Below are 26152 nucleotides of genomic sequence, written 5' to 3'. Positions count from 1 at the left end.
TTTAGTGTTGTCTTAAATTTTTAACCACATTCTACATTTGTATTAATGTATTTTAAGCTTTTTTCATGGTATATGGGAATCGTTATAATTGTTTTATCAATAATTTACTAAAACTTCATAATACTCCCTAAATCGATGGAATAGCCACTATAAAATCACTTTTTTCTTGAAAAACGGAGACAACAAAGGCTCCAAACCTCTTTGAACATCATCATTGGTTAATGCAGGATGCAACTATGCATTAAAACAATATTGTCATATTTATTGAAATTTTCTCAAAATCAATGTGTTAACCTTTTCGAAAATATTGAGTTTTGGTAAATAATTTATATATTGAAGCCTATAATCTTTAGTGTTGTTTTAAAATATCTAACCAAATTCTACATTTGTATTAATGTATTTTAAGTTCTTTTTCATGGTATATGGGAATCCTTATAATTTTTTTATCAATTAATTTAGTAAAACTTTATAATACTCCATAAATCGATGAAATAACTACTATAAAATAACTATTTTCTTGAAAAACGGAGACAACAAAGGCTCCAAACCTCTTTGAACACCATCATAGGTTAGTGCAGGATGAAACTATGCACTAAAACAATATTTTCATATTTTTTGAAATTTTCTCAAAATTCATGTGTTAACCCCTTCGAAAATATTGAGTTTTTGGTATATACTTTATATACTAAAGCCTATAATCTTTACTGTTGTTTTAAAATTTCTAACCAAATTCTATATTTGTATTAATGTATTTTAAGCTCTTTTTCATGCTATATGAGAGTCGCTATAATTTGTTTATCAATTAATTTAGTAAAACTTTGTAATACTCCCTAAATCGATGAAATAATTATTTTCTTGAAAACAGGAGACAACAAAGGCTCCAAGCCTCTTTGAACATCATCATATAATAGTGCAGGATACAACTATGCATTAAAACAATATTTTCATTTTTTTGAAATTTTCTCAAAATCCATGTGTTAACCCCTTTGAAAATATTGAGTTTTTGGTAAATACTTTATATACTGAAAGCCTATAATCCTTAGTGTTATTTTAAAATTTCAACCATATTCTACATTTGTATTAATGTATTTTAAGCTCTATTTCATGGTATATGGGAATCGTTATATTTTTTAATCAATTAATTTAGTAAAACTTCATAATACTCCCTAAACCAATGAAATAATTATTTTTTTGAAAAACAGAGACAACAAAGGCTCCAAACCTCTTTGAACATTATCATATGTTAGTGCAGGATGCAACTATGCATTAAAACATACTGTCATATTTTTCGAAATTTTCTCAAAATCCATGTGTTAACCCCTTTGAAAATATTGAGTTTTTGGTAAATACTTTATATACTTAAAGCCTATAATCTTTAGTGTTGTTTTAAAATTTCTAACCACATTCAACATTTGTATTAATATATTTCAAGTTCTTTTTCATGGTATATAAGAATCGTTATAATTTTTTTATCAATTAATCTAGTAAAACTTCATAATACTCCCTAAATCGATGGAATAACCACTATAAAATAATAATTTTCTCGAAAAACGGAGACAACAAAGGCTCCAAAACTCTTTGAACATCATCATATTTTTGTGCAGGATACAACTATGCATTAAAAAAATATTGTCATATTTTTTGTAATTTTCTCAAAATCCATGTGTTAACCCCTTCGAAAATATTCAGTTTTTGGTAAGTACTTTGTATATTGAAAGTCTATAATCTTTAGTGTTGTTTTAAAAATTTTAACCACATTCTACATTTGTATTTATTTATTTTAAGCTATTTTTCATGGTATACGGAAATCGTTATAATTAGTTTATCAATTAATTTAGTAAAAGTTCATAATACTTCCTAAATCGATGGAATAACTACTATAAAAAACTATTTTCTTGAAAACCGGAGACAACAAAGGATCCAAACCTCTTTGAACATCGTCATAGGTTAGTGCAGGATGCAACTATGAATTAAAACAATATTTTCATATTTTCTGAAATTTTCTCAAAATCCATGTGTTTAACCCCCTTCGAAAATATTGAGTTTTTGGTAAATACTTTATATACTGAAAGCCTATAATCTTTAGTGTTGTTTTCAAATTTCTAACCACATTCTACATTTGTATTAATATATTGTAAGCTCTTTTTCATGGTATTTGGGAATCGTTATATATTGTTTATCAATTAATTTAGTAAAACTTCATAATACTCCCTAAATCGATGAAATAACTACTATAAAATAACTATTTTTTTGAAAAACGGAGACAACAAAGGCTCTAAACCTCTTTGAACATCATCATATGTTAGTGCGCAACTATGCATTAAAACAATATTGCCATATTTTTTGAAATTTTCTCAAAATCCATGTGTAACCCCTTCGAAAATATTGAGTTTTTGGTAAGTACTTTATATACTGAAAGCCTATAATCTTTAGTGTTATTTTAAAATTTCTAACCACATTCTACATTTGTATTAATATATTTTAAGCTTTTTTCATGGTAAATGGGAATCTTTATAATTTGTTTATCAATTAATTTAGTAAAACTTCATAACACTCCCAAAATCGATGGAATAACCACTATAAAATAACAATTTTCTTGAAAACCGGAGACAACAAAGGCTCCAGAACTCTTTGAACATCATCATATGTTTGTGCAGGATACAACTATGCATTAAAACAATATTGTCATATTTTTTGAAATTTTCTCAAAATTCATGTGTTAACCCCTTCGAAAATATTGAGTTTTTGGTATATACTTTATATACTAAAGCCTATAATCTTTACTGTTGTTTTAAAATTTTCTAACCACATTCTATATTTGTATTAATGTATTTTAAGCTCTTTTTTATGCTATATGAGAATCGTTATAATTTCTTTATCAATTAATTTAGTAAAACTTCATAATACTCTATAAATCGATCAAATAACTACTACAAGATAACTATTTTCTTGAAAAATGGATACAACAAAGGGCCCAAACCTCTTTGAACATCATCATATGTTAGTCCAGCATGCAACTATGCATTAAAACAATAATTTTATTTTTTTTTGAAATTTTCTCAAAATCCATGTGTTTACCTATTCGAAAATATTGAATTTTTGGTAAATATTTTATATACTGAAGCCTATAATCTTTTTTGGATAATTTAAAGACTTTTAACTTTATATGATTAGGATGGTTCAAACATGTCCTACCCAGATTTTTCTAATGGGTCTGAAGACCCAGAGGTAATATATTGATTGATCTCTACATAACTGTGAGATAAGTTGGTTCCGATCGTTAAGGGAATACATCAGATTATACTAATGTCTCTTATTTAATATCAAGATTATCAATAATTAAAAAATGTAATGTGACCAACTCTAGCAGATAGTCCATTTTTTATAAAAAAAATCACACATGGACAAGAAGTCATGACTTAATATTTTGTTAGAATAGATGTTTTCAGACAAAGAAGCCCAAAAGCAATAATACATGTCGAAGAAACGCTTCCTCCACCACCCATATGGGCTGTTTTCTTGCATTAAGGCCCAAATAATCTGACAACCATAAAAGCCACACTAGATTGAACTGGACTTTTGAAAGCCCAAGTATCAAATGAGGACATTTCCGTCAAAATCTAATTGTAAAACGCTAAAACAAAAAGGTCATTGAAACGCTTAAAATTCAATTTAGCGGTAAAAAGCGTTTGGGGCGGCGTGATTGGATAAGAATTGAGACCGGCGTAAACAAGATGGAGAGACGTAAACAGACGAATGTGTTGATCATTTCACGATGGATTCACGACAAGGCCATCCCGAACCTGATTCCGAATCTCCTCCGGTGGCAGCTTCGAGTCCTCGCTCTCCGAAGCTGAAGGCTAGCTCCAAACTGAACCGATGGTCCATGGCCCGAGCTTTACGCTCCGGCGTCAAGATCATTGACCGTCCGATCAACGCACCTCACCGTCAAGCAACGACGGAGGAGTCTGATAGGAAGACGTCTGCGGTCGACGGCGATGACGTGGCGGCGGGAAAGTCTATATATTTGGTTTCCGACGGGACAGGGTGGACGGCGGAGCACTCCGTCAACGCCGCGTTGGGGCAATTCGAAGATCGACTGGTCAATCGCGGATGTTCTGTCAACACACATCTCTTCTCTTGGGTACTTAAACACTTAAAGTCTCATCCTTTTTTAAAAAAAAAAAAATTAAAATGAGATCTCTGTTTTTTTTGGGGCAGGTGGAGGATGAGGAGAAGCTGTTAGAGATTATAAATCAGGCGGCGAAGCAAAAGGCGATGTGTTTCTACACTTTAGCCAATCCTTCTATGTCCAAATCCGCTAAAGAAGCTTGTGATCAGTTGGGAGTGCTTTCCGTTGATATATTGGGACCAATCATCGAAGGGATAGCGTCTCACTTGGGTGTTTCTCCATCTGGTCTCACCCGTGGAGCGCCCGGGAGGGTCAAGACTCTCAACGATGCTTATTTCAAAAGAATCGAAGCCATTGAGTTTACCATCAAGCAAGACGATGGGACTTTGCCCGAGAACTTAGGCAAGGCTGACATCATTCTCGTTGGTGTTTCCCGGACCGGAAAGACGCCGCTGTCCACTTACATTGCTCAAAAGGGTTACAAAGTCGCTAATGTGCCGTTTGTGATGGGTGTGGAACCGCCCAAGACGCTTTTCGAGGTTGAACCGAGGAAAGTTTTCGCGTTGACGATTCAACTTGTTGTGCTGCAAGCGATTAGGAGAACAAGGGCTAAAACGTTAGGTGTGGATACGGAAGGAGAGAACAGATACTCTGGCTTCGATCTCGTTCGGAAAGAACTTGATTTTGCGTCAAAAATTTATGAGAAAAACCCTGGATGGGCGGTAATAGGTAATAACAATAACAGCTGTTGCACACTCTGATTTTACTATTTTTCTTCATTCAATATCATCATAGTTATTCTTTGGGGGGGGGGTTGCAGATGTGACGAATAAAGCGATAGAAGAAACCGCAGCTGTGATTCTGCGGCTGTACCATGACAGTAGCGACAGTAGTACTTCTGTACCTTGTATATCAAAACGCTTCTAAGCGTAACAGTTTGCTAGAGTTTTCATAAAACTGCAACTTGTATGTGTTAAGTTGACGTTTTTGGATTCCTTCACGAACTTTTCAATAGGTAATAGTAATACTGTCTACGTCGTCACTTTAGTAAATTATTTCTATTTGATTATGATTTTATGATTGCTAGTTAATCTGTTCATCCACATGAGTAATAGCATGCTAAAGACATGACGCTTGCTACCTAGAAAAAAGGTTAAAACGTAGCGGTCAAATGATGGTTGTAATTGGAAGAACATGCAAATAATTGTTTGCGATAACGTCCAAGACTCAAACATTTCGTTGACAAATATTATACACGTTGCTATAACGTCCGAGAATTAATATATGTAAATACTTAATAAGATTAAAAATATAAATTTAATTAAATACTTACAAGTGTTTAATTAGTATACTATTTTAACATATGTTTATATTTTCTGTCTTGTTTCAAAAAAAAGTTTATATTGTGTGTTTTCCCGTAGTTAACACACAAATTAACGTTGTGTTTTTGAGATTTTGTAAAATTTGGCAGCCATTTCCTTCTGGTGCCAGTGGCAGCATCATGCATTTGAAAACAAAAACATAAGTATTATATCTATGCAAACATACAAATAGTATATACACAAACAAGAGACGACTTTTGTCAAATTGCCTTCATTTTATTTCTGTGAACAATGATTTGAGCATAACAAACATCATAAAGACAACAAGCATTCCACCGCAGACCTATGATAGTCAACTACGTTTTGATGTTAAATTAATATCAATGTTCTAACCACAAACTCTCATAGTATAATTCACAATTTCTGTTTACATAATTCAGTATAAATACCTTCAGTCTTCATCAACAATTCATCACCAATTGAGCAAAAAAACAAAAGCTAAGATAGCTAAATAGCATTTTTTTTTTAATGGTTGCATCGAAGCGACTAGTGGTCTCTTGCTTTCTCTTAGTGTTGTTGCTAGCTGAGGCCAATGCACAAGGCTTGAAAGTAGGCTTCTACAGCAAAACATGCCCACATGCCGAGGGTATAGTTAGAAAGGTCGTGTTTGCTGCCATGAAGAAAGCTCCTACACTTGGTGCTCCTTTGCTCAGAATGTTCTTCCACGACTGCTTCGTTAGGGTAAGTGACTCTTGACTTTAATATACTTCATTACATCGCACTTTGTTATCACTGTGGGTGAAGCGATAGTCTAATGAGTGGATCATAAATATCAACAGGGTTGTGATGGATCAGTTTTGTTAGATTCATCGAACAATCAAGCCGAGAAAAATGCGGTTCCTAACCTAAGCCTTCGAGGGTTTGGCATCATAGACGATTCCAAGGCGGCTTTAGAAAAAGTGTGTCCGGGAATAGTTTCATGCTCTGATATCTTAGCCCTTATCGCTAGGGACGCAATGGTTGCAGTAAGTAACCTTCACATGATCAATCATAAAAAAAAAAATCTACATTAAAAGACTTCTTTGAATTAACTACGAATATATATATATATGTAGCTTGAAGGACCGTCATGGGAAGTTGAAACGGGAAGAAGAGACGGTAGGGTTTCTAATATCAATGAGGTCAACTTGCCATCACCTTTTGATAACATCGCCAAGCTTATCATTGATTTTCGCACAAAGGGACTCAGCGAGAAAGATTTGGTCATCCTTTCAGGTACGGACAAGTGAATGATTTAGTTTGGTATATGGAAAACAAATTATTTTGTGTTTTTTTATAAAGGTGGACACACTATTGGGATGGGACATTGTCCTCTAATGACAAACCGTCTTTACAACTTCACCGGGAGAGGAGACAGCGACCCGAGTTTGGACTCAGAGTACGCAGCTAACCTCAGGAAGAAATGCAAGCCAACAGATACAACGACGGCTCTAGAGATGGATCCAGGAAGTTTCAAGACATTCGACGTGAGCTACTTCAAGTTAGTGGCTAAGAGAAGAGGGCTTTTCCAGTCGGATGCTGCTCTATTGGACAACTCAAAGACTAGGGCTTATGTCTTGCAGCAGGCACGTGGGTCAACCTTCTTTCATGACTTTGGTGTCTCAATGGTGAAAATGGGTCGGATCGGGGTTCTTACTGGTCGTACCGGGGAGATCCGCAAGATGTGTCGTGTTCCTAACTAAGAGATTAAAAGAATGACGATCTCTCGCCGAGTTTGATTCTTATGGTTTGCTTCTTCTTTTTTAAAACGTTAAAAAACTATATGTGATTGGTGTTTCTTGGGAATAAAGCTGTATTTAATTTGTCAAACATAAAGCCTTTGTACTTTTTCCAAAAGAGATTGTATTATTGATTGTTCTGAATAAAAATCGTATATCTCAGTTATTACTTCCAGAGCATGTAGGTTCCTCGACGTATAGTCTTCGAAATACATAAAGTTCTTTAGAAATATTTCAGTTTATCAAAAGTTTCAATAAAGTTGCATGAACATTGAATTGATAAGCTTTATATGCATTCAATTTTTTTTCTTGCAAAAGTACATGTCATAAAGTTTTTATAAAATTGAGATAATCTTTAAAAAAGAAAAAGAAAATTGAGATCAAAATTTGAATTTAAAAGAATATTGTTTGCTGACAGAAAAAAGAAAGAATATTGTTTCTGAAATTCACTATGAGTAATGTATATGGTAAAAGCTATTAGGAGCATTACAATATGATATATATACTTATATCTTTTTCATAAGAAGTGTTATTTGAAAATTTTCCAAACATATTAAAAAGTATTTTAAAACTCTAATTTATCCTATGTTACTAAATAAATATATTTTTCTAATTAATAAAATAATAAGAAAAAAAACTGAATTCTTATTTAAAATTCTACATTATAATTTTTTTTTTTTTGACAAATTCTACATTAGAAATATAAGAGGACATTTTTGTGAAACAAAAATAAAACCTCAACATTATTTACCAAACGGGAAGGTGTTTATCCTAATGCAATAAACTTTTCGGGAGGGTGATTACTATATAATTTTCATGTTTTAAAATGTAAAATGTCTATTATTGTATAGTGTATCTTTTAAAACATTTGGACGGTGTTCAACTATGAACCAGGTATAAAACTAGTAACAAAAACATTATAATCAGATGAATATTTATGGTATATATTATTATTATTATTATCAAAAATAAAATATTATACTCTCATTGATTATCACGCGATGAAAGTGAGTTTATGGTGATATCTTCTCAGGGCCCCATTTGGGCAAAGAGTTCCTCTTCACATCGACAAGAGCAAGAAGGTTCTTGATATGCTAAGAAACCTCCGTCACCAGGTAGATATTTCGATCCTTCCTTGTAATTTTGGAACTGACTTTGATAGATTGCGTTTCAACTTACATTGTGAAAAAAGTCTTATTCTTTCTTTCTTTTTTTTCATATTCCGGAGCTGTTAGTGAGAATGTGATGAAGATATGGTGATTGTGCAAGGATCTGAATGAACTCGATGCTTAACTCTACTCTAATTAATCTGCTTTTGCTGGAGGCTGCTCTTGAGTATATTTAAGATGGGATGCATTGAATTGCTCTTTGCCACTTGTCTTTAAGATTCTTTCACTTCACCTAATCCTGTTACTCTTTCAGAGGAAGCTGGTCTCATCTATAAAAGACACCACTCCTAACTTGGATCATGCAAAACCTTCTGCCAAAGAAGACTATGGCTCTTCTTCTTCTGTGAGTGCAATTAAGAAAGAGGAGAATGGAAACGCTAGTGTTAGCCCAAGCAATTATGGCAAGTCATTTTTGAACAAATTACCAGAAGCTAACAAGACTTCTCCTCTAGAGAGAAGCAAACAAAGCTCAGCCTCTGTGCAATCTTCTTCCCCATCCGGTGTAGCCAGTAGTGGGAAACCTTGGTCTAGCGTAGTAGTAGCCTCTAGTGTAGATCCTCCTTATAAACCGTCTTCTAAGCAAACTTCTGATCCTGTAACTCTCGTGCTGGTGCGTTTTGGTCAGATCCACTATCCTCTTACCTGACAAAAACACCAAGTATAAAGACCGAGGAGTACATGGAAACAAAAGAGGAAAAAACACATGAAGAAGAAGCCAGCAGTGATACTAATGAACCTGTGAGGGATGAAGAGAAGCCATCTCCACTGGCCGAAGCAAATGTCATGAATGTGATACTGGTAGCCGCAGAGTGTGCTCCATTTTCCAAAACAGGTCATGACTCCCCCTTGTTGTTTTGTTTGATTTGATAGGTGGCCTTGGAGATGTAGCAGGTGCTTTGCCAAAGGCTTTGGCTCGCCTTGGACATAGGGTTATGGTAATATTCATCACAGAGTGCAAGTTTCCGTCTCACTCAAACTTGTTAGTGAATATCATTTTTCGTTACTTTGCTTGTTAGGTTGTGGTTCCTCGGTATGCAGAGTATGAAGAAGCTAAAGATGTAGGGGTACGGAAGAGATATGAGGTGGCTGGGCAGGTATAACAGCTGTTAATAAATTAACATTTAAAATATTTGAGGTAGAGTGTATATTCATATGGAGCACACTTTACTTTACTGCAGGATATGGAAGTAATGTACTTCCATGGTGTGGATTTTGTTTTCATTGATAGTCCTGTGTTCCGGCATCTCAGTAATAACATTTACGGTGGAAACAGACTCGTAAGATTATTTTATTCACCCTCTTCTCTACCTACATGTATATATTAATTATGTTTTTTTTTTGTGAATGAATGCAGGACATCTTGAAGCGGATGGTTTTATTTTGCAAAGCCGCTGTTGAGGTAAAACCTCTGCTCCAATATCATAATTTTGCTTTCTCCTTATACCAATTTTGGTTTCTGTGTCCAGGTTCCTTGTGTAGATGTGTGCTATGGAGATGGAAATTTAGCTTTCATTGCAAATGATTGGCACACTGCTTTGCTCCCTGTCTACCTGAAAGCCTATTGCCGAGATCACGGATTAATGAAATACACACGTTCTCTTCTTGTAATCCACAACATCGCTCACCAGGTTAGTAAAAATTCTCCTTTCCATTAAAATAAAATGATCTTACTTCGTTCTTATATTTTAACCTGCTGATGGTAAAATAGGGTCGAGGACCGGTACATGATTTCTCATACGTGGATCTACCGGGGCATTACTTGGACAGCTTCAAGCTGTAAGACCCTGTCGGAAGAGAGCACTTCAACATCTTCGCGGCTGGTCTCAAAGCTGCGGATAGAGTTCACACCGTTAGCCATGGATACTCCTGGGAGGTTAAGACCTTAGAAGGAGGCTGGGGTCTTCACAACATCATAAGCGAAAATGACTGGAAGTTTAGAGGGATCGTGAAGAGTTTTAAGATACATAGGACTTCCATCGAAGAGTTCTCAATAAATTTCTCGACAAACATTAAAATATAAAATACTGATTAAATATTATTGTTGGATATCTCAAACTTTTAGAACTTCAGTTCAATAGTTCTTGAATAAGAAGTAACATATATAGAAGGTGCTCTTAGTAACATGCCGTATTAATTGATAAATGTTTTGATTATTCTTTTTGAGGCTGATACTTTAAAAAACAAGTTACTACAATTTTCTCTTCATATCATTCAATAAGACTCACGTTTCTTTAATACACAGACACAATAACCACATAATGTCCAACTAACATATTGAACAAGTAAGTGGAAGACTTCCTCCCACCAATGTAGGGAGACACTACGCCATTTCTCTATTTCCTTTGACCAAATTGACACTGGTTTAATCTGGTTATAATTATGATCTTATCAGAGGCTTCCGCTTACGTCAACTCTAAAACGTATGGCATACAATTGCATGTTACAAATACAATGGGATGGTTCAGCTGACATCAGCGTCTTTATTGTGTGATCATTCAGTGATTACCATTAATATAAAAGATAACCTCATGGATTACCATTGACTAGGTAGTAACCCGCGCCTTACGCGGAATGTGATTATTAGTTTTGTTATTTTTAATAAAAACACAATAAATCTGTTTAATCTGGACATCGGTTCGGTTTTAAGTTTTTTTTTGGTTTTCAATCTCCTAAAATATAACCATTATTTTAAATTAATATTTATTTTGGTTTATTCTGTTAGAACGTTTGTTTTTTAGTTTTTTCGGTAAAATCCAAAAATTATTATTATTTATTTATTTTCATGTTATAAATTTTAAATAATCGTCATGTCGAACCAATGGCTTCATAGTTTGTAAATGGATAATAGTTCAAGAAAAAAAATTATTAAGACAAATCATTTTACTATAATTTGGTCGGTAGTGAAAGAAACATTAAGAAAAAAAATATTTCAACTTCCAAAAAAAAAATAGATACTTCACTGGTGGTAAATACTTATACAGTGTTCACATCAAGGTGCACATGTATATGTATGTAAAAGTATATAAAAATAAATGACAAATATATAAATATATTGTTAATTAATATTAAATGAAATTTTTGTTTTAAATAATACATGAAAGATAAAATTAAAATTAATTAAAAATTAAAAATTAAAAAGGCATTGACCCTGATATCCGAAATGATTTAGAATTTTAAAGAATATCTTATTTGATCCGTAAATAAAAAATAAAATTTAAAAAATAATTGAAAATTTTAATAATAACATTTTATTACAAAAATAAAATATTATTTAACTTTTTAAATTTTAATACCTAATATAATAAATTTAATCCATAAAAATATTGTAAAACTTATATAAACTATAATATATATAACATATATATATATATATAATTCTGTACATATATGTATATATATGCATATAACAGATCAAATTTGATATCCGTTTCTAAAAATATTGATATTTGTGATTTGTTTTTTTTAATTATATTTTAGTAATTGATTTGCTTCGTAAAGTTACGATGTCTATATTTTTTGGTTCAAATCAAAACGGATAACGAATTGAATCAAAACTTATAAATATTTTGCCCAACTTTATCCGTAAACAATAAAAATAATATATATATATAGTTTAGCTTTTGATTCGTTATTTGTTTTGAATCGAACCGAAAAATCTAAAGTTTTATTTGAACTATGCACATAAGTTTTATATTAAAAAAAATAAAAAGTATATAGTATGAACACATTTATGAATATAGTGTGAACACGTTAACATATTTATTATCAAATCATTGTGAGGCTGCCACGTGTCTATTATAGTGTGAATGCATTTATTACGATGCTTCTCCTTTAATATATAAGGGATTAAGTTGGACCCAAATAAGTTTTCTCTTTTGATTTGCCATCTTAAAATCACTCATATTTCAATTATTTCCTATATAAAACAACATTATGAGTCATTTCTTATACATTAATCATTCACATGTTACAATTTATGTTTCTCGGAAGTGTCATTTATAACAATAACAGTACAATTGCTTTTTTTTGTTGGAATATAATTACTACGCGGATAATTTGTTCGTTTGTTAATTAAAGAGAACATGATAGTTTTGAGAACTATGTCATCCGTTCATTATTCAGTATTACTGATTTGTATACATATGATTAAGGTTTGCTATCTTTTCCTTTGGTCAACATCCTAATCTAGAGTATACATATATATAAACTTATAAATTTTGGAAATCTAATCTATTAAAACTGAAATACATTTGATATTTAACCCTGATTTTTCTTAAATAATTACATGTCTATGCCACTGCATTAAAAACAAACTAGAGCTTGATCCGTGCACCCGCACGGGTATTTAGTTTTACCTTTTATAAACAAATATTAATATAAATTTCAAAACTTTATCTATATTAGATAATTGGTTAAGATGACATTTCAAAAACATAATAATTTTATACTTTATATTGAGTAATTATATTTTATTTTTGAGATGTTGATCTTATCACTCATTTTTAGAATTTGACCCGAACATCCACACGAATGTATTTTTATTTTTTACGGATCATAATTTTATACTCTTCAACACTTATATTGGGTTATTTTGTATAAAAGTATGCATAAAATAATATATGTACATTTATGTTTATTAATATATTATATAAATGATTCTTTTTATGTGGTTTATATTACTAATGAATAATGATAATTATAACTATATATCTTTAAAAATATATTGTGTTCTAAATTTAGTAAATAAATACTTAAATTGATTTAGGTGGCTTTATAGTTTTCTTATCATTTTTATTAATTAACTATTAATAACACAGTATTAATAAATCTACATGTTTATACTTATTCCAATTATATAGGAATATCAAGGATAAAAAATGATGAATAAATAATTTTATATCATTACTAAATGGTAGACACTTATAGACAATATTTATTAGCTAGCTAGATTATAGGAAGACCCTAATTAATTGATTAGCTAGTTAAGTAGCAATCAAGAAATTTTGTCTCCTTGTATGCATTATTTAGCATAAGCGAATGCATGTTTGTTATTTGTCAACATCCTAATCTAGAGGACTCTAAGTATACCGCGTAATGTTGATACTATAAGATACTACAATTTTCTCTTCATATCATTCAATAAGACTTACGTTTCTTTAATACACAGACACAATAACCACATAACTTCCAACTAACATATTGAACAAGTAAGTGGAAGACTTCCTCCCACCAATGTAGGGAGACACTACGCCATTTCTTTATTTCCTTTGACCAAATTGACACTGGTTTAATCTGGTTATGATTATGATCTTATCAGAGGCTTCCGCTTACGTCAACTCTAAACAAAGAGACTAAAACCTATGGCATACAATTGCATGTTTACAAATACAATGGGATGGTTCAGCTGACATCAGCGTTTTTATTGTGTGATCATTCAGTGATTACCATTAATATTAAAGATAACCTCATGGATTACCATTGATTAAGTTGGACCCAAATAAGTTTTCTCTTTTGATTTGCCATCTTAAAATCACTCATATTTCAATTATTTCCTATATAAAACAACATTATGAGTCATTTCTTATACATTAATCATTCACATGTTACAATTTATGTTTCTCGGAAGTGTCATTTATAACAGTATAATTGTTATTTCTAGATCCTGTTCAAAAAATATTAATAGTATATTTGACGATTTAATTAATTAAGAAATTTTAAAAGTTAATAATTATGTTTGATGTTTCTTTAAAATTATAAACTCTAATCTAGGAATATATCTAAAATTTTAAAGTTTTTATCATAATGTATTTATATATTTTAAAAAAATTCTTACTTTGTTCTTAATTTTTGCTTATTTTTTTTTGTTTTTATATTTGAGATATGTTCAACCGTTCCACTTGCACATGGTATTAGACAGCCATGTTGTGGTGTATTATTGTTATTCACATGTTATATCTTTTTTTTTTGTCAACAATTTTATTTCATATCCAACTCACAGCAGAGTACTTGAAATACAAAGTCTGGTTTGCAAAAGCAACAGCTGAACATAATGCTGTGCGTAGATTATAAACACATGATAACAGAGTGAAGAGAGGAACAAGGTTTTTGAAGCTCAAGAAACCTGTAATCTCATTCAAGTCAATCCCTAAGCGCAGGAAAGAGAAGGGGACGATTGAGTCTGGAAGAATCTAAAGTCTTGAGAGTCCAGTTGATATTGCTGGTTGAGAGGCTTTGTGAATCATCACCGCTTTGACGATGTGTCCAGAGCCCACACATACTCTACTCAATAAGCGATGGAGGACATGGGCTTGCATCCACATTTGCTCTCTCGGTTAACGATTACGGGACATGCAATCCACGACATTACGAAGCGTTGAATTACGGAATTCAATTTTAGTTACGTGACATGCAATCGAACTCAATTATCTTATAGTATCAACATTACGTGGTATACTTAAATTCCTCTATAGATTAGGATGTTGACAAATAACAAACATGCATTCGCTTATGCTAAATAATGCATACATTTATATATACGTAGACAAAATTTCTTGATTGATACTTATTGTCTATAAGTGAAATCATCTACCATTTAGTAATGATATAAAATTATTTATTCATCATTTTTTATCCTTGATATTCCTATATAATTGGAATAAGTATAAACGATGTAGATTTATTAATACTGTATTATTAATAGTTAATTAATAAAAATGATAAGAAAACTATAAAGCCACCTAAATCAATTTAAGTATTTATTTACTAAATTTAGAACACAATCCCTTATATATTAATTGAGGAACATTTGAAAAGATGTAACCTCAATTTTGTATTAATTAAAAGAGATCCCAATGCATAGGTGGCACTCAATTAGGTAGTCAATTACATTCAATTGAAAAATAAGTAGGTCCACATTCGATTTTTATATGTTGTTAGATACATAAGTTGGTCAAACTATATGATATAATGATATGATATGATATTTTCTTTCCTTAAATAAAACCTACGGAAATACCATAAATGACTAATATATATATGCCAATTAATGAGTTTAATAATAAAGATTTGATAACAATGTATATCTCCTCCATCATTTTTTGTTTAATTTTATATTATTAAAATAAATTAAACAATCAAATTAGCTATAAAAATAAAATTTAGATTTTTTCGTATATGTTATATTTTGAATTTTTAAAAACGACAATAAATGACTAAAACTATTAAAATTATTATGTTAAAAATTAATGATCAATGGTTTAACATTTTTATTATAAGAAGATACACATGATTTTAAAACCATATGAGTAAAAAATATCATTTAATAATAAAATAAATAAATAAATATATATATATATATATATTAAACACTATATACCATAAGATTACATAAATATTTTAATATTAAAACTTTCAATGAATTTTCAAGAACATTTATAAATTATAAACTTATTAAAGATTTCAGATTGAAAATTTTGTTATCGATGATTTAAATATTTTGTTATAAAACGATATGAACGATCATAGAACCGTATGATTATAAATTCTTATTTAATAAATAACTATACAAAATATACTATTTCTAGAAAAATAGGTTGGTCCATCTTAACTTATATTACACTTTTTATTAAACTAACTATCGAATTGATAAATAACGTACCAAAAAATGTTTTGCACTTTCCTTAAATAAAAGCTACGAAATTACCTAATATGATTAACGTATATGTGAAAATTAATTATAATGAATAATAAATATTTGATAACAATTTTTGTATCTTAGTTCTTTTTTTAATTTTATATTATTAAAATATATTTAAAAATCACATTAAATATATAATAAAAACATTTTTAATTTTTCTTATATGTTATATTTTGAATTTTTCAAAACGTCTATAAATTATTAGAAATTTGAAGATCCCCACTCTGAAAATTTTGTGATCAATAGATTATTTTTTTTGTCATAATAAGTTACAAATGATCATAAAATTGTATTAATATGAACTTTTATTTAATATTATAAAAAGATACACATTATTTTAAAACCATATGAGTAAAAAATATCATTTAATAATAAAACATATATATTTATATATATATATAGATTATACTATATACCATAAGATTACATAAATATTTTAATATTAAAACTTTCAATGAATTTTCAAAAACATTTATAAATTATAAACTTATTAAAGATTTCACATTGAAAATTTTGTTATCGATGATTTAAATATTCAGTTATAAAATGATATGAATGATCATAGAACTGTATGATTATAAATTCTCATTTAATAAATGACTATATAAAATATACTATTCTTAGAAAAATAGGTTGGTCCATCTTGACTTACATTATATTTTTTATTAAACTAACTATCGAATTGATAAATAATCTACCAAAATTTTTTTTGCACTTTCCTTAATTAGAAGCTACGAAATTACCTAATATGATTAACGTATATATGAAAATTAATTATTATGAATAATAAATATTTGATAACAATTTTGTTATCTTAGTTCTTTTTTTTAATTTTATATTATTGAAAGATATTAAAAAAATCACATTAAATATATAATAAAAATATTTATATTTTTTCTTATATGTTATATTTGAATTTTTCAAAACGTCTATATATTATTAGAAATTTGAATATTCCTACTCTGAAAATTTTGTGATCAATAGATTATTTTTTTGTTATAATAAGTTACAAATGATCATAAAATATAACGCATATGAATTTTTATTTAATAAATATTCAAATTAAATAATATATATATAAACACTAATGATTTAAAGCAACAAGATTGGCTGATCAATTTAGTCGTCCAGTTGAAATCTTTCAAAAGTATGTGAAAGACTAAAGTCAAAGTAAATATGGATTTAGAATAGTAGTTATATTTTACTAACCAAATACCGAAAAAAACCGAACCGAACCGAAACCAACCCGATATCCGGATTGAACACCCGTAATCCAAATGAAGCCAAACTATTGTTTCATTCTCCAAAATATAATAAAAATAATAACTTAATCCCGCGCAAGCCGCGGGTCTTATCCTAGTATATCTAATATACAGTTATAATTTTCATTATTCATTAGTAATATGAACCACAAAAAAAATATTTTTATTAATTAATTATAAAATACAACAAATAAAAAACATATTTCTACGTTGAGCCTCCGCTCAAGTCACCTCCGCCACCGCTTTTGTCACCTCCGCCTCCGGTTCACCTCCGTATCACGCGTCCACTACCGGTAAGCTTTCATTCGTTAATCCCTCGCACTAGTAGAATAATTAATCCCTCGCACTAGTAGAATAATTGTCAGTTGATAAAAAAAAAAAAGTAGAATAATTGTCTATAGTGTAATAGACACGAACAGTCACACAAAAAAACAAGAGTGAATTAGTCTAAAAACCAAAAAGAATGTCGAAATTAGTAAGAAGGTGGAAAGTGGAGCGCGTGGTGTGTAAGTGAGTGGGAAAATGACGATTGTAACCCTATGTTTACATGGAGATATAAAATAATATTTTTACAGATTTTTATAGGTGTTAAAATGTTACTGTAGACAAACGAGAGTGAATTCTATCTACTGGCTTCTTTGAAGCAAACGACAAAGTATGGTTTTCTTTTTGTGAATGAATGCAGGATATCTTGAAGCGCATGGTTTTGTTTTGCAAAGCCGCTGCTGAGGTAAAACCTCTGGCGCTCCAATATCATAATTTTGCTTTCTCTTTATACCAGTTTTGGTTTCTGTGTCCAGGTTCCTTGGTATGTTCCAGTGGAGGTGTCTGCTATGGAGATGGCAATTTGGCTTTCATCGCAAGTAAAGGTTTCTCTCTCTCTGACGCTCTTCCCTAGGTGGCCTCCTCCATGGATTTCCTTTTCAGGTTCAATCCAGTTCTCCAGCCTCCAACACTCTGAAGCAGTTCTCCCATGGCTCCGATGGTGATGGTGTCCCGTCTTTCGTCACTCCGGCCCTCGTCTCCTCCGTTGCGACCCCGCCCTCCTCCAGATCCGCCGCCGTCTCTGCCTTCTCCGGTGCCGTTCGAAGCTCTCTCTCCGCAACCGTGTTCGTCGTCTCTTACGCAAGCTCTCACTCCGCACGAACCACCAGATCCGCCGCCGTGTTTGTTTTCTCCGGTGCCGTTCGAAGCTCTCTCCCGGCTAGAACCACCGGATCCTCCCGACGCTTCATTCCGCCTCGTTGTTCACCTGCACTTTGACACACCATTCACCCTCTCTCAAGCGTATATTCAGAATCTGGAAACTCGATTTCCAAATCTGGCCAGTGGTGGTGTTGTTTCTTTTATGTTCTTTGGTGCTACAAGATTTGGTTCTAAAGGTTTATATCCAAATCTTGTGGTTCGTGTTTGTGGAATCATCACTGTTCTTCGGCCATTCATACCATCTCTTCAAGCTCTTACCCATATCTTAACTCTAAAGCCTCCATTTAGGATGGCAACAAAGAAAAGTGGTGGTGGTGGTGGTGGTCTCCCGGTGTCTGCTAGCGACACTTCCTTTGCCTACGGGCTCCTTTCTCCTGTGGTATACAGGTATCTATTTGGGTGTGTCTATGACACTTGTTTCGCCTACGGGCTCCATTATCCTGTGATATACAGGTCTCTATTTGGGTGTTTCGACCTCCATACCAGTCGTCGTTGTAAGGTCCTTCATGCTCATCTTAGCTCTTTATTTACTACTTATTCTGCTACTGTAGAATGGTTTAGACAGCTATCTGTATGGGTGATGTTGGAATTGAGGTTCATGATCTTAGCTGGTGATATACCGATGGGCTTAGTCTCATTTGGTTCTACCTTTGTGACCTTTAGTAGCATTTATATCGCCTTGGCGCGAGCGTCTGCAGTATGCAGTTCTCTTATGGGTTTCATTCCGGATGTTGGTGTTGTGTTTGTGTATCTCTCTTCTTGGTGGCAGGTAGAAGAGAAACTCATTGTCATCTTTATCCCGATGAATATGGATGTGGCGGGTTTTAATTTCCCGTTTGTCCCTCGTTTGAATCAGTCTTTTTTCCTAATATTTCTTCCTATATGGAGTAAATTGGATGAACAAGTTTCGTTGGTATTGCAAGGATCTTGCTCCCATCGAATGATCTTCTTTTCGTATGGTGCAGTGTGTATTATCCTACGGGTTACACTAGATGCGGTCTTTAAAGAAGCTTATGATGTTGTTGTGGTACGATTTCATATGGCTCATTCTTGTGATTTGTATCGCCATTATATCCTTTATGTTGTTGTTGTTGTTTGTTTGGCTGTCAATAGCCTTTTTGTATCCTCCTTTGTTGGAGTGTAAACACATTTAAAATTAATGCAAGTTTAGTTTGATCAAAAAAAAAAAAAAAAGCTTTCATCGCAAATGATTGGCACACTGCTTTGCTCCCTGTCTACTTGAAAGCCTATTACCGAGATCACGGATTAATGAAATACACACGTTCTGTTCTTGTAATCCACAACATTGCTCACCAGGTTAGTAAAAATTCTCCATTCCATAAAAATAAAAATAAAAATGATCTTACTTCATTCTTATATTTTAACCTGCTGGTGGTAAAATAGGGTCGAGGACCGGTAGATGATTTCTCATACGTGGATCTACCGGGGCATTACTTGGACAGCTTCAAGCTGTACGACCCTGTGGGAGGAGAGCACTTCAACATCTTCGCGGCTGGTCTTAAAGCTGCGGATAGAGTTCTCACCGTTAGGCATGGATACTCCTGGGAGGTTAAGACCTTAGAAGGAGGCTGGGGTCTTCACACCATCATAAACGAAAACGACTGGAAGTTTAGAGGCATTGTGAACGGTATCGATACAAAAGAATGGAACCCCAAATTTGATCTTCACCTGCACTCTGACGACTACACAAACTATTCCTTGGAGACTCTTCACATCGGCAAGCCTCAATGCAAAGCTGCGTTACAGAGAGAGGTCGGTTTACTTGTTAGACCGGACGTTCCTCTGATCGGTTTTATCGAAAGATTGGATCACCAGAAAGGTGTTGATCTGATAACTGTGGCGGTTCCGTGGATGATGAGCCAGGATGTTCAGCTGGTTATGTTAGGCTCAGGGAGACCTGATCTTGAAGAGGTCCTCAGACGAATGGAGTATCAGTACAGGGACAAAGCACGAGGATGGGTTGGTTTCTCGGTTAGAACAGCTCACAGGATAACAGCTGGTGCTGACGTTCTGCTTATGCCTTCGAGGTTCGAACCGTGCGGTTTAAACCAGCTTTACGCGATGAAGTATGGAACCGTTCCGGTGGTCCATGCAGTGGGAGGGTTGAGGGATACGGTTCAGCAGTTTGATCCGTATAGTGAAACTGGTCTTGGGTGGACGTTTGATAGTGCGGAAGCAGGTAAGCTGATTCATGCTTTGGGAAACTGTTTGTTGACATATAGAGAGTATAAGGAGAGTTGGGAAGGGCTTCTGAGGAGAGGGATGGCACAAGATTTGAGTTGGGATAATGCTGCTGAGAATTATGAAGAAGTTCTTGTTGCTGCTAAGTATCAATGGTGAGAGTTAATAAATAAAAGTTCTTTTTTTTTCTTCTTTTAGTGTCTGTAAAGAATCTGTCTTTTGGAATTGTTAAGAAGCATAGTTGTGTAGATTTTGTGAAAGCTTGGCAAATTAGCATGCTTTGTAAGCTCCTTGTGGTAAAGGGTCAGCTTCTTTATAAATCTCTCTTGCGCTCTCTCTAAGGTAACACTAAAGTGATAGACTTGACAAAGTGGAACAATGGTTACAAGTGAAGAAAACAGTAGTTTATAATATTAAGATGGGAATAAAACAGGTGAGGAAGTTCTAGAGAATTTGCCACCATTGAAATCAATGTTGTTGAGCTTGTGTTGACACCATTTGAGGTGAGAAGATGAGACCAAAGACATTTGTAAAACTCTAGACACAAGCTTTAACTCTATCTTTATAAATGTTACGAACATAGAGTTTTCATCTTCTTTCATGTAAGGAGATTTCTTCTTCTTCTTGAACCAAATCTTCTTCTTCTTCTTCCCTTGTGCCTCCTTCAATGATTGTTCCTTCTTCATAAATCCAGATGTTTTAACATTTTTAGTAAGAAAAGTAAAAAATTTGGAAAAGTACATTTTTTTTGAAGATTTTTACCTTTTGGAGTAAATTTTTAAGGTTAAGAAAAAGCATAATGTCTCTAGGATCTTCCACTTCCATAAGAGGAGAGTTGACGAATGAGATTTTAAGTCTTTCCCAAACCAAAGGCCTCTTGATGTCTGCTTTCACAAAGTCATAGAAGACTGTAATGCATCTCTCTATTGCTTTCAGCACTTGTTTCTCATTACTCTCTCTTCCACCTTCCTGTGGTCCCTTCCTTTTATATCCTTAAAATGACAACAACAAAAAAATGACCAAAACGCTTAGATACGTTAGTTAAAATAAACTTGGAAATTTATATATGAAAAAAAATTTAGGATGTAATGTGAAATTATAAGACAAACTCAAAATGAATTGAACAAATTAATCATTGACATTTCTTTGAATCATGGTCGCACATTTTTTCTTGGTTAACATATAGAGTTGACAATTCTTCGAGATTTTAGTTGAATAAGACACGTTAAAATAGATAAGGTTGTGTGTTCTTGTTGTGAGTTGTGTGACTTATCTACCAACCTACGTCAAAGGATTATGTCGACACATTACATGTTACAACCGAAGTTTGACTATCACTAATGCAAATTACAATTCCATATTGTATGATATTTAATTTATTTGCAAGTATATTTTAAAACTAATTGATAGATTCGTCGTATCTAAAATGAAAGCTGCTTGAAATTTTAAAACCTTTCTTAAGGAGCTTAGTCATTACTCTTTTGATTGTCAAGGAACCTGTTAAAAACTTATAATTGGCCGCAACTTATATACTATTATGTAAGAAAAAAAAGAGAATAAATGAATAATCAAATAATAATATTACTAACAAAAAATGAGATTATGGTTTCTATGATTCCAACCAACGTAATTAAAAACTATATAGTATGAACTCTCAATTCATACACGATGTAACCCGCCAAGAAAAGTAGTACATATATATAAGTTTATAGAAAATTCTTAGTATTATTAATAGGGATATGATGTGAATGTTTATGATAAATAAATAAATCAATCAGTTACCTGAAAGTCTTGGGACTTGAAAGAAGCTCATGAGCTCAAACCTTCTTTGAACAAAGCTCAATACCCTTTTCCCTTCACACCTTTCATCTTCCAAAAATCTCTCTAATAAAACCTGAAACTTCTGAAATTCTTTAGAGATATCATCTTCATATGACCCGCCTTTCGAATCAGAGGCTTTCATTCTATCTCTCACTGTTAAGTACTGATGCTGGAGAGCTTCCCATGATAAACATGATTGAGCAATATAAACTAGCTCAAGATCCTTCTCTATGCTTTGTTTTAGCCTCTTCTCTGCTGTTATTCCCCATAAGCTCAAAGTACTTGCCGTTTCTTGGTTCATCATCACACCTAGGAATGATAATAATGGATTTTAACATCAATGACATTATGATATGATATAAACTGTAACTTGTAATAAAATGACATGGTAACTTGTAATAAAATGACACGCGTAGAGTAAGTGTAGATTACGGTCGCTAACCAATAAAGGAAATCAGTGTGGAATCTTAAGCTGGCACCTAAAGTAAAGATGTTTACCTGGAAGAGTTTGAAGGGCATCCTACCGGTAGGAGAACGACTTTTGGAGAGACATTTAAACGTGAATCCGAGATGCAAGCGTTGCGGGAGCTCGGAATCTATCAATCATCTTCTGTTTCACTGTCCTTTTGCTCGAGAAGTGTGGAGAGTATCCCCGCTCGACGGAAGCTTTGAGGTTAGCGGATTGACAGATTTAAGAGCAGATTGGACGGACATTCACCAACAAATTTGTCTCCCTCCAACAGGACTCACCACAACGCCGTTAGTGCCATGGATTATGTGGTCTTTGTGGAAAGCAAGAAACAAGTATGTCTTTGAAAATTTTGCTGGGAATCCAGCGGATTCACTATCACAGGCCATTGTTGCAGCAAAGGAATGGAGTGAGGCACAAGCAAGAAAGGAGAAGAGACCTCAAGGACCTCCCCATGAAACACCTCCGCAGGTAACCACAGTGGTAAGATCGGATGCATCTTGGTTGGAAATAAGCAAAGTTGCAGGTTTGAGTTGGGTGGTGACACACCAGGGGATGAAGACCATGGGACAGAGAGGGACCAGCTTTACCTCGTCGGCTCTGATAGCGGAGGGAATGGCGCTTAGAGAGGCAGTGGAGGCTTGTAGAAACCTTGGCGTAAGGGAGGCACAGTTTGAATCTGATTCTAGGCAACTAATCAACGCCATCATAAGTGACCAGCCAGTACTGGAAATTTATGGGATTGTGGAGGATATCCTCCGATTAGCTTTAGAGTTTGAGACTATTGTGTTTGTATGGATTCCTCGGATGAGGAACGCAGAGGCTGATATGTATGCAAAACAGGCTTTGTCCTTGCTTGTAAGAGAGGTGGGTGAGGCTGTTTTAATGCCACCACCTAACTAATGAATGAATGAATGGAAGTAGTTTGTGACAAAAAAAAAAAAAAACCAATAAAGGGAATAAAATAAAAGACTTACTTAGTCCATATGTTCTATCGCGGCTTAGGATGTCATACCATCTCATTCTTTGGCAGTATGTATTGTATACTTCATTGGTTTCATCATCTTCATCTCGATGAGTTGGATTCTCTATTACAATCGATTCTTGTAGTACTGAATCCAAGCTTGATATAGAAAAAGGAGAGGGTTGATCTCCATCGCTATTGAGTGAATTTATATCATCACTAGCTTCTAGAGAAGATAGATAGTTCCCAACGTTTGAGGTAACAATATCTTCTTCTTCTTCTTCTTCTTCTTCTTCTTCTTCTTCTTCTTCTTCTTCTTCTTCTTCTTCTTCTTCTTCTTCATTGTTGACTAAAGGAAATATATTTTCTTGATCCATTGGCATGGTCTGAAGTTCAAACTCAAGATTATTCTCCACGTTCACAACGTCAACAAAGTCAATAGTGTCTTCTTCCTCCTCGCTTTCCTTAGCATCAAGAAAATGAACAGCACCATCTTCTTGATCAAGTTGACTGCAAAAATCTTCATCTTCAAGAATCTTGCCTTCTTGGAGAACTAGAAGAACTTTTAATTGACTATCAACTTGATGTTTAAACGAAAAGCTAAAGGAAGGAACAGGATTATGAATTCTCGTAGAAAGTTCGAAATTAACAAGGGTGTTCTTGTTCTCTTGCCTAGACACAACATTATAAGTAACCTCCCTTCTACTCATAATAACTCGTAGAAAACTATTAAATAGCTTTGAGAACGTGACCAAGAACGATAAAAAGGAGCTGTAAGACGCTTGAAAGTATGGGACAAGCCATAAAAGGAAGACAGAGAGCCATAGAAGAAGTTGACAAAGAAAGAGAACAAGAGGGTGCATGTATAATCTCATGTAGGACCATTTCAAGAAACCATCCTGAATCACAATGGATTCTATGATTAGCCAACATGATGAAAGTAAAGCCATCAAAGAGGGAGGGGAGAGAGAAAGAGAGGCACTCAAGAGAGTGTCTTTATAAAGAAGAAAAAAGAAGAAGATGACGATGAAGAAGAAGCTGCCTAGAAAGAGCCTTGTTGGAAATTTTGGCCTCAGACGACTAATTATTAATAATAAATAAAGTTGTTCAAAGGTCAAGTCATCTTGAGTGTTTGATGCAGTTTTTGGTTATAAACATGTTGGAAAATATACAGATTTTTAATTAAACTAAAACCAATTTGTAACAAATAAACGTTGTATTATTTTTCACTAAAACCTAGTATAAGTTATGTATTAGGCTATAACTGTATTTTAAAAATTATAAGAGCCAAGTTGAACATTGCGGGTTTCTACTAAAACACTGGTGAGATTGGACTCCTTCAAAGGTGACCAAGAAAGAGGACATTGCCAGGGACCTCTCCAGGACTCTGATTGTTGACAATCTCATGGCGATTAGAGTACTGAATATAAACAGTCTTCCCTCGAATCTGAGCCGGCTCTGAAGACGAAGCATAATAAGAAACCATTGATATTGCCTGATTCACGTCACCCTGCAAATGAATCAAAGTATACAGTTTTGTATCTGCGTATACCTGAACTGAACTGTGAGCTCGCCATCTCTCCGGTAAAAAGGCGCGGGCGCTCAAAGGATTCTCTCTCTCTCTCTGTACAGCTAAAATATCTGTAAAAATTGCAAATCAGTCCCCTAAAACAAATTACTATGCTTCCGGATAGATAGATACCCATGCAATGACGTGACTATAATAGCCCATTTAGCCTATATATTAAGGGCCCAATAGTCCAGTACATTTTAGTTATCTCTCGCCGTGGTTGTGTGTTTGTTTTCTTCGTTTTTGTTCCTTTCTTTTGTTGTTGTTGTTGTGATCTTCTCAATGGATTTTGCTTGCCTTGTCCAATACAATTTTTGATCAATTTATTTTAAAATAATGTGACCTCTTTAGAGAAATTCCAAATCAAACCTGAAAAAGAAAAACACAACCCAGAGAATTGGGAGTTAAAAGCTAATATATTGAGCTGTTTCTTGGCCCTACATGAACTAACTGTTACTTAACTCTCATATCCTTAGTCTTGGATTGGTCCAGAGGGTCTCAAAAGTCGTCACTCGTCACTACTATTTTGTGAAGGTACTCTTCCATTAATACTGGTTTAAA

General features: G+C 33.2%; 3 protein-coding genes and 1 pseudogene across 5 annotated transcripts; 3 read left to right on the top strand and 1 right to left on the bottom strand.

Moving 5' to 3' along the window:
• The first annotated feature begins 3328 nt into the window (after nucleotides 1–3328).
• Nucleotides 3329–5218, top strand: LOC106404071 (pyruvate, phosphate dikinase regulatory protein 2). The gene is made up of 3 exons (XM_048746076.1): nucleotides 3329–4144; nucleotides 4222–4861; nucleotides 4953–5218. Exons 1-3 carry the CDS (start codon nucleotides 3776–3778, stop codon nucleotides 5057–5059), a joined length of 1116 nt encoding a protein of 371 aa, XP_048602033.1. The 5' UTR covers nucleotides 3329–3775; the 3' UTR covers nucleotides 5060–5218.
• A 283-nt stretch (nucleotides 5219–5501) lies between these two features.
• LOC106425524 (peroxidase 27) lies at nucleotides 5502–7389 on the top strand. The gene is made up of 4 exons (XM_013866252.3): nucleotides 5502–6195; nucleotides 6294–6479; nucleotides 6570–6729; nucleotides 6796–7389. The coding sequence occupies exons 1-4, from the start codon at nucleotides 5983–5985 to the stop codon at nucleotides 7194–7196; spliced, it is 960 nt and encodes a 319-aa protein (XP_013721706.1). The 5' UTR covers nucleotides 5502–5982; the 3' UTR covers nucleotides 7197–7389.
• An 858-nt stretch (nucleotides 7390–8247) lies between these two features.
• LOC106435634 lies at nucleotides 8248–21132 on the top strand (annotated as a pseudogene).
• Nucleotides 21133–21156: 24 nt separating this feature from the next.
• On the bottom strand, nucleotides 21157–25683 carry LOC125580833. Of its 3 annotated transcripts, XM_048746065.1 has the most exons (5): nucleotides 24392–25683; nucleotides 24035–24331; nucleotides 22550–22897; nucleotides 21530–21759; nucleotides 21157–21447 (listed from the first exon to the last, which is right to left on the bottom strand). In XM_048746065.1, the coding sequence occupies exons 1-5, from the start codon at nucleotides 24969–24971 to the stop codon at nucleotides 21181–21183; spliced, it is 1722 nt and encodes a 573-aa protein (XP_048602022.1). In that variant the 5' UTR covers nucleotides 24972–25683; the 3' UTR covers nucleotides 21157–21180. The 3 variants fall into 3 exon arrangements, with proteins under 3 accessions (XP_048602022.1, XP_048602020.1, XP_048602021.1); XM_048746063.1 differs by having other exon boundaries at nucleotides 24035–25683; XM_048746064.1 differs by having other exon boundaries at nucleotides 21157–21444; nucleotides 24035–25683.
• Between the last annotated feature and the right edge of the window lie 469 nt (nucleotides 25684–26152).

This window comes from Brassica napus, chromosome C1 (genome assembly GCF_020379485.1).
Source record: "Brassica napus cultivar Da-Ae chromosome C1, Da-Ae, whole genome shotgun sequence".
NCBI lineage: Eukaryota > Viridiplantae > Streptophyta > Magnoliopsida > Brassicales > Brassicaceae > Brassica > Brassica napus.
This window is presented reverse-complemented; position numbering and strand designations above follow the sequence as displayed.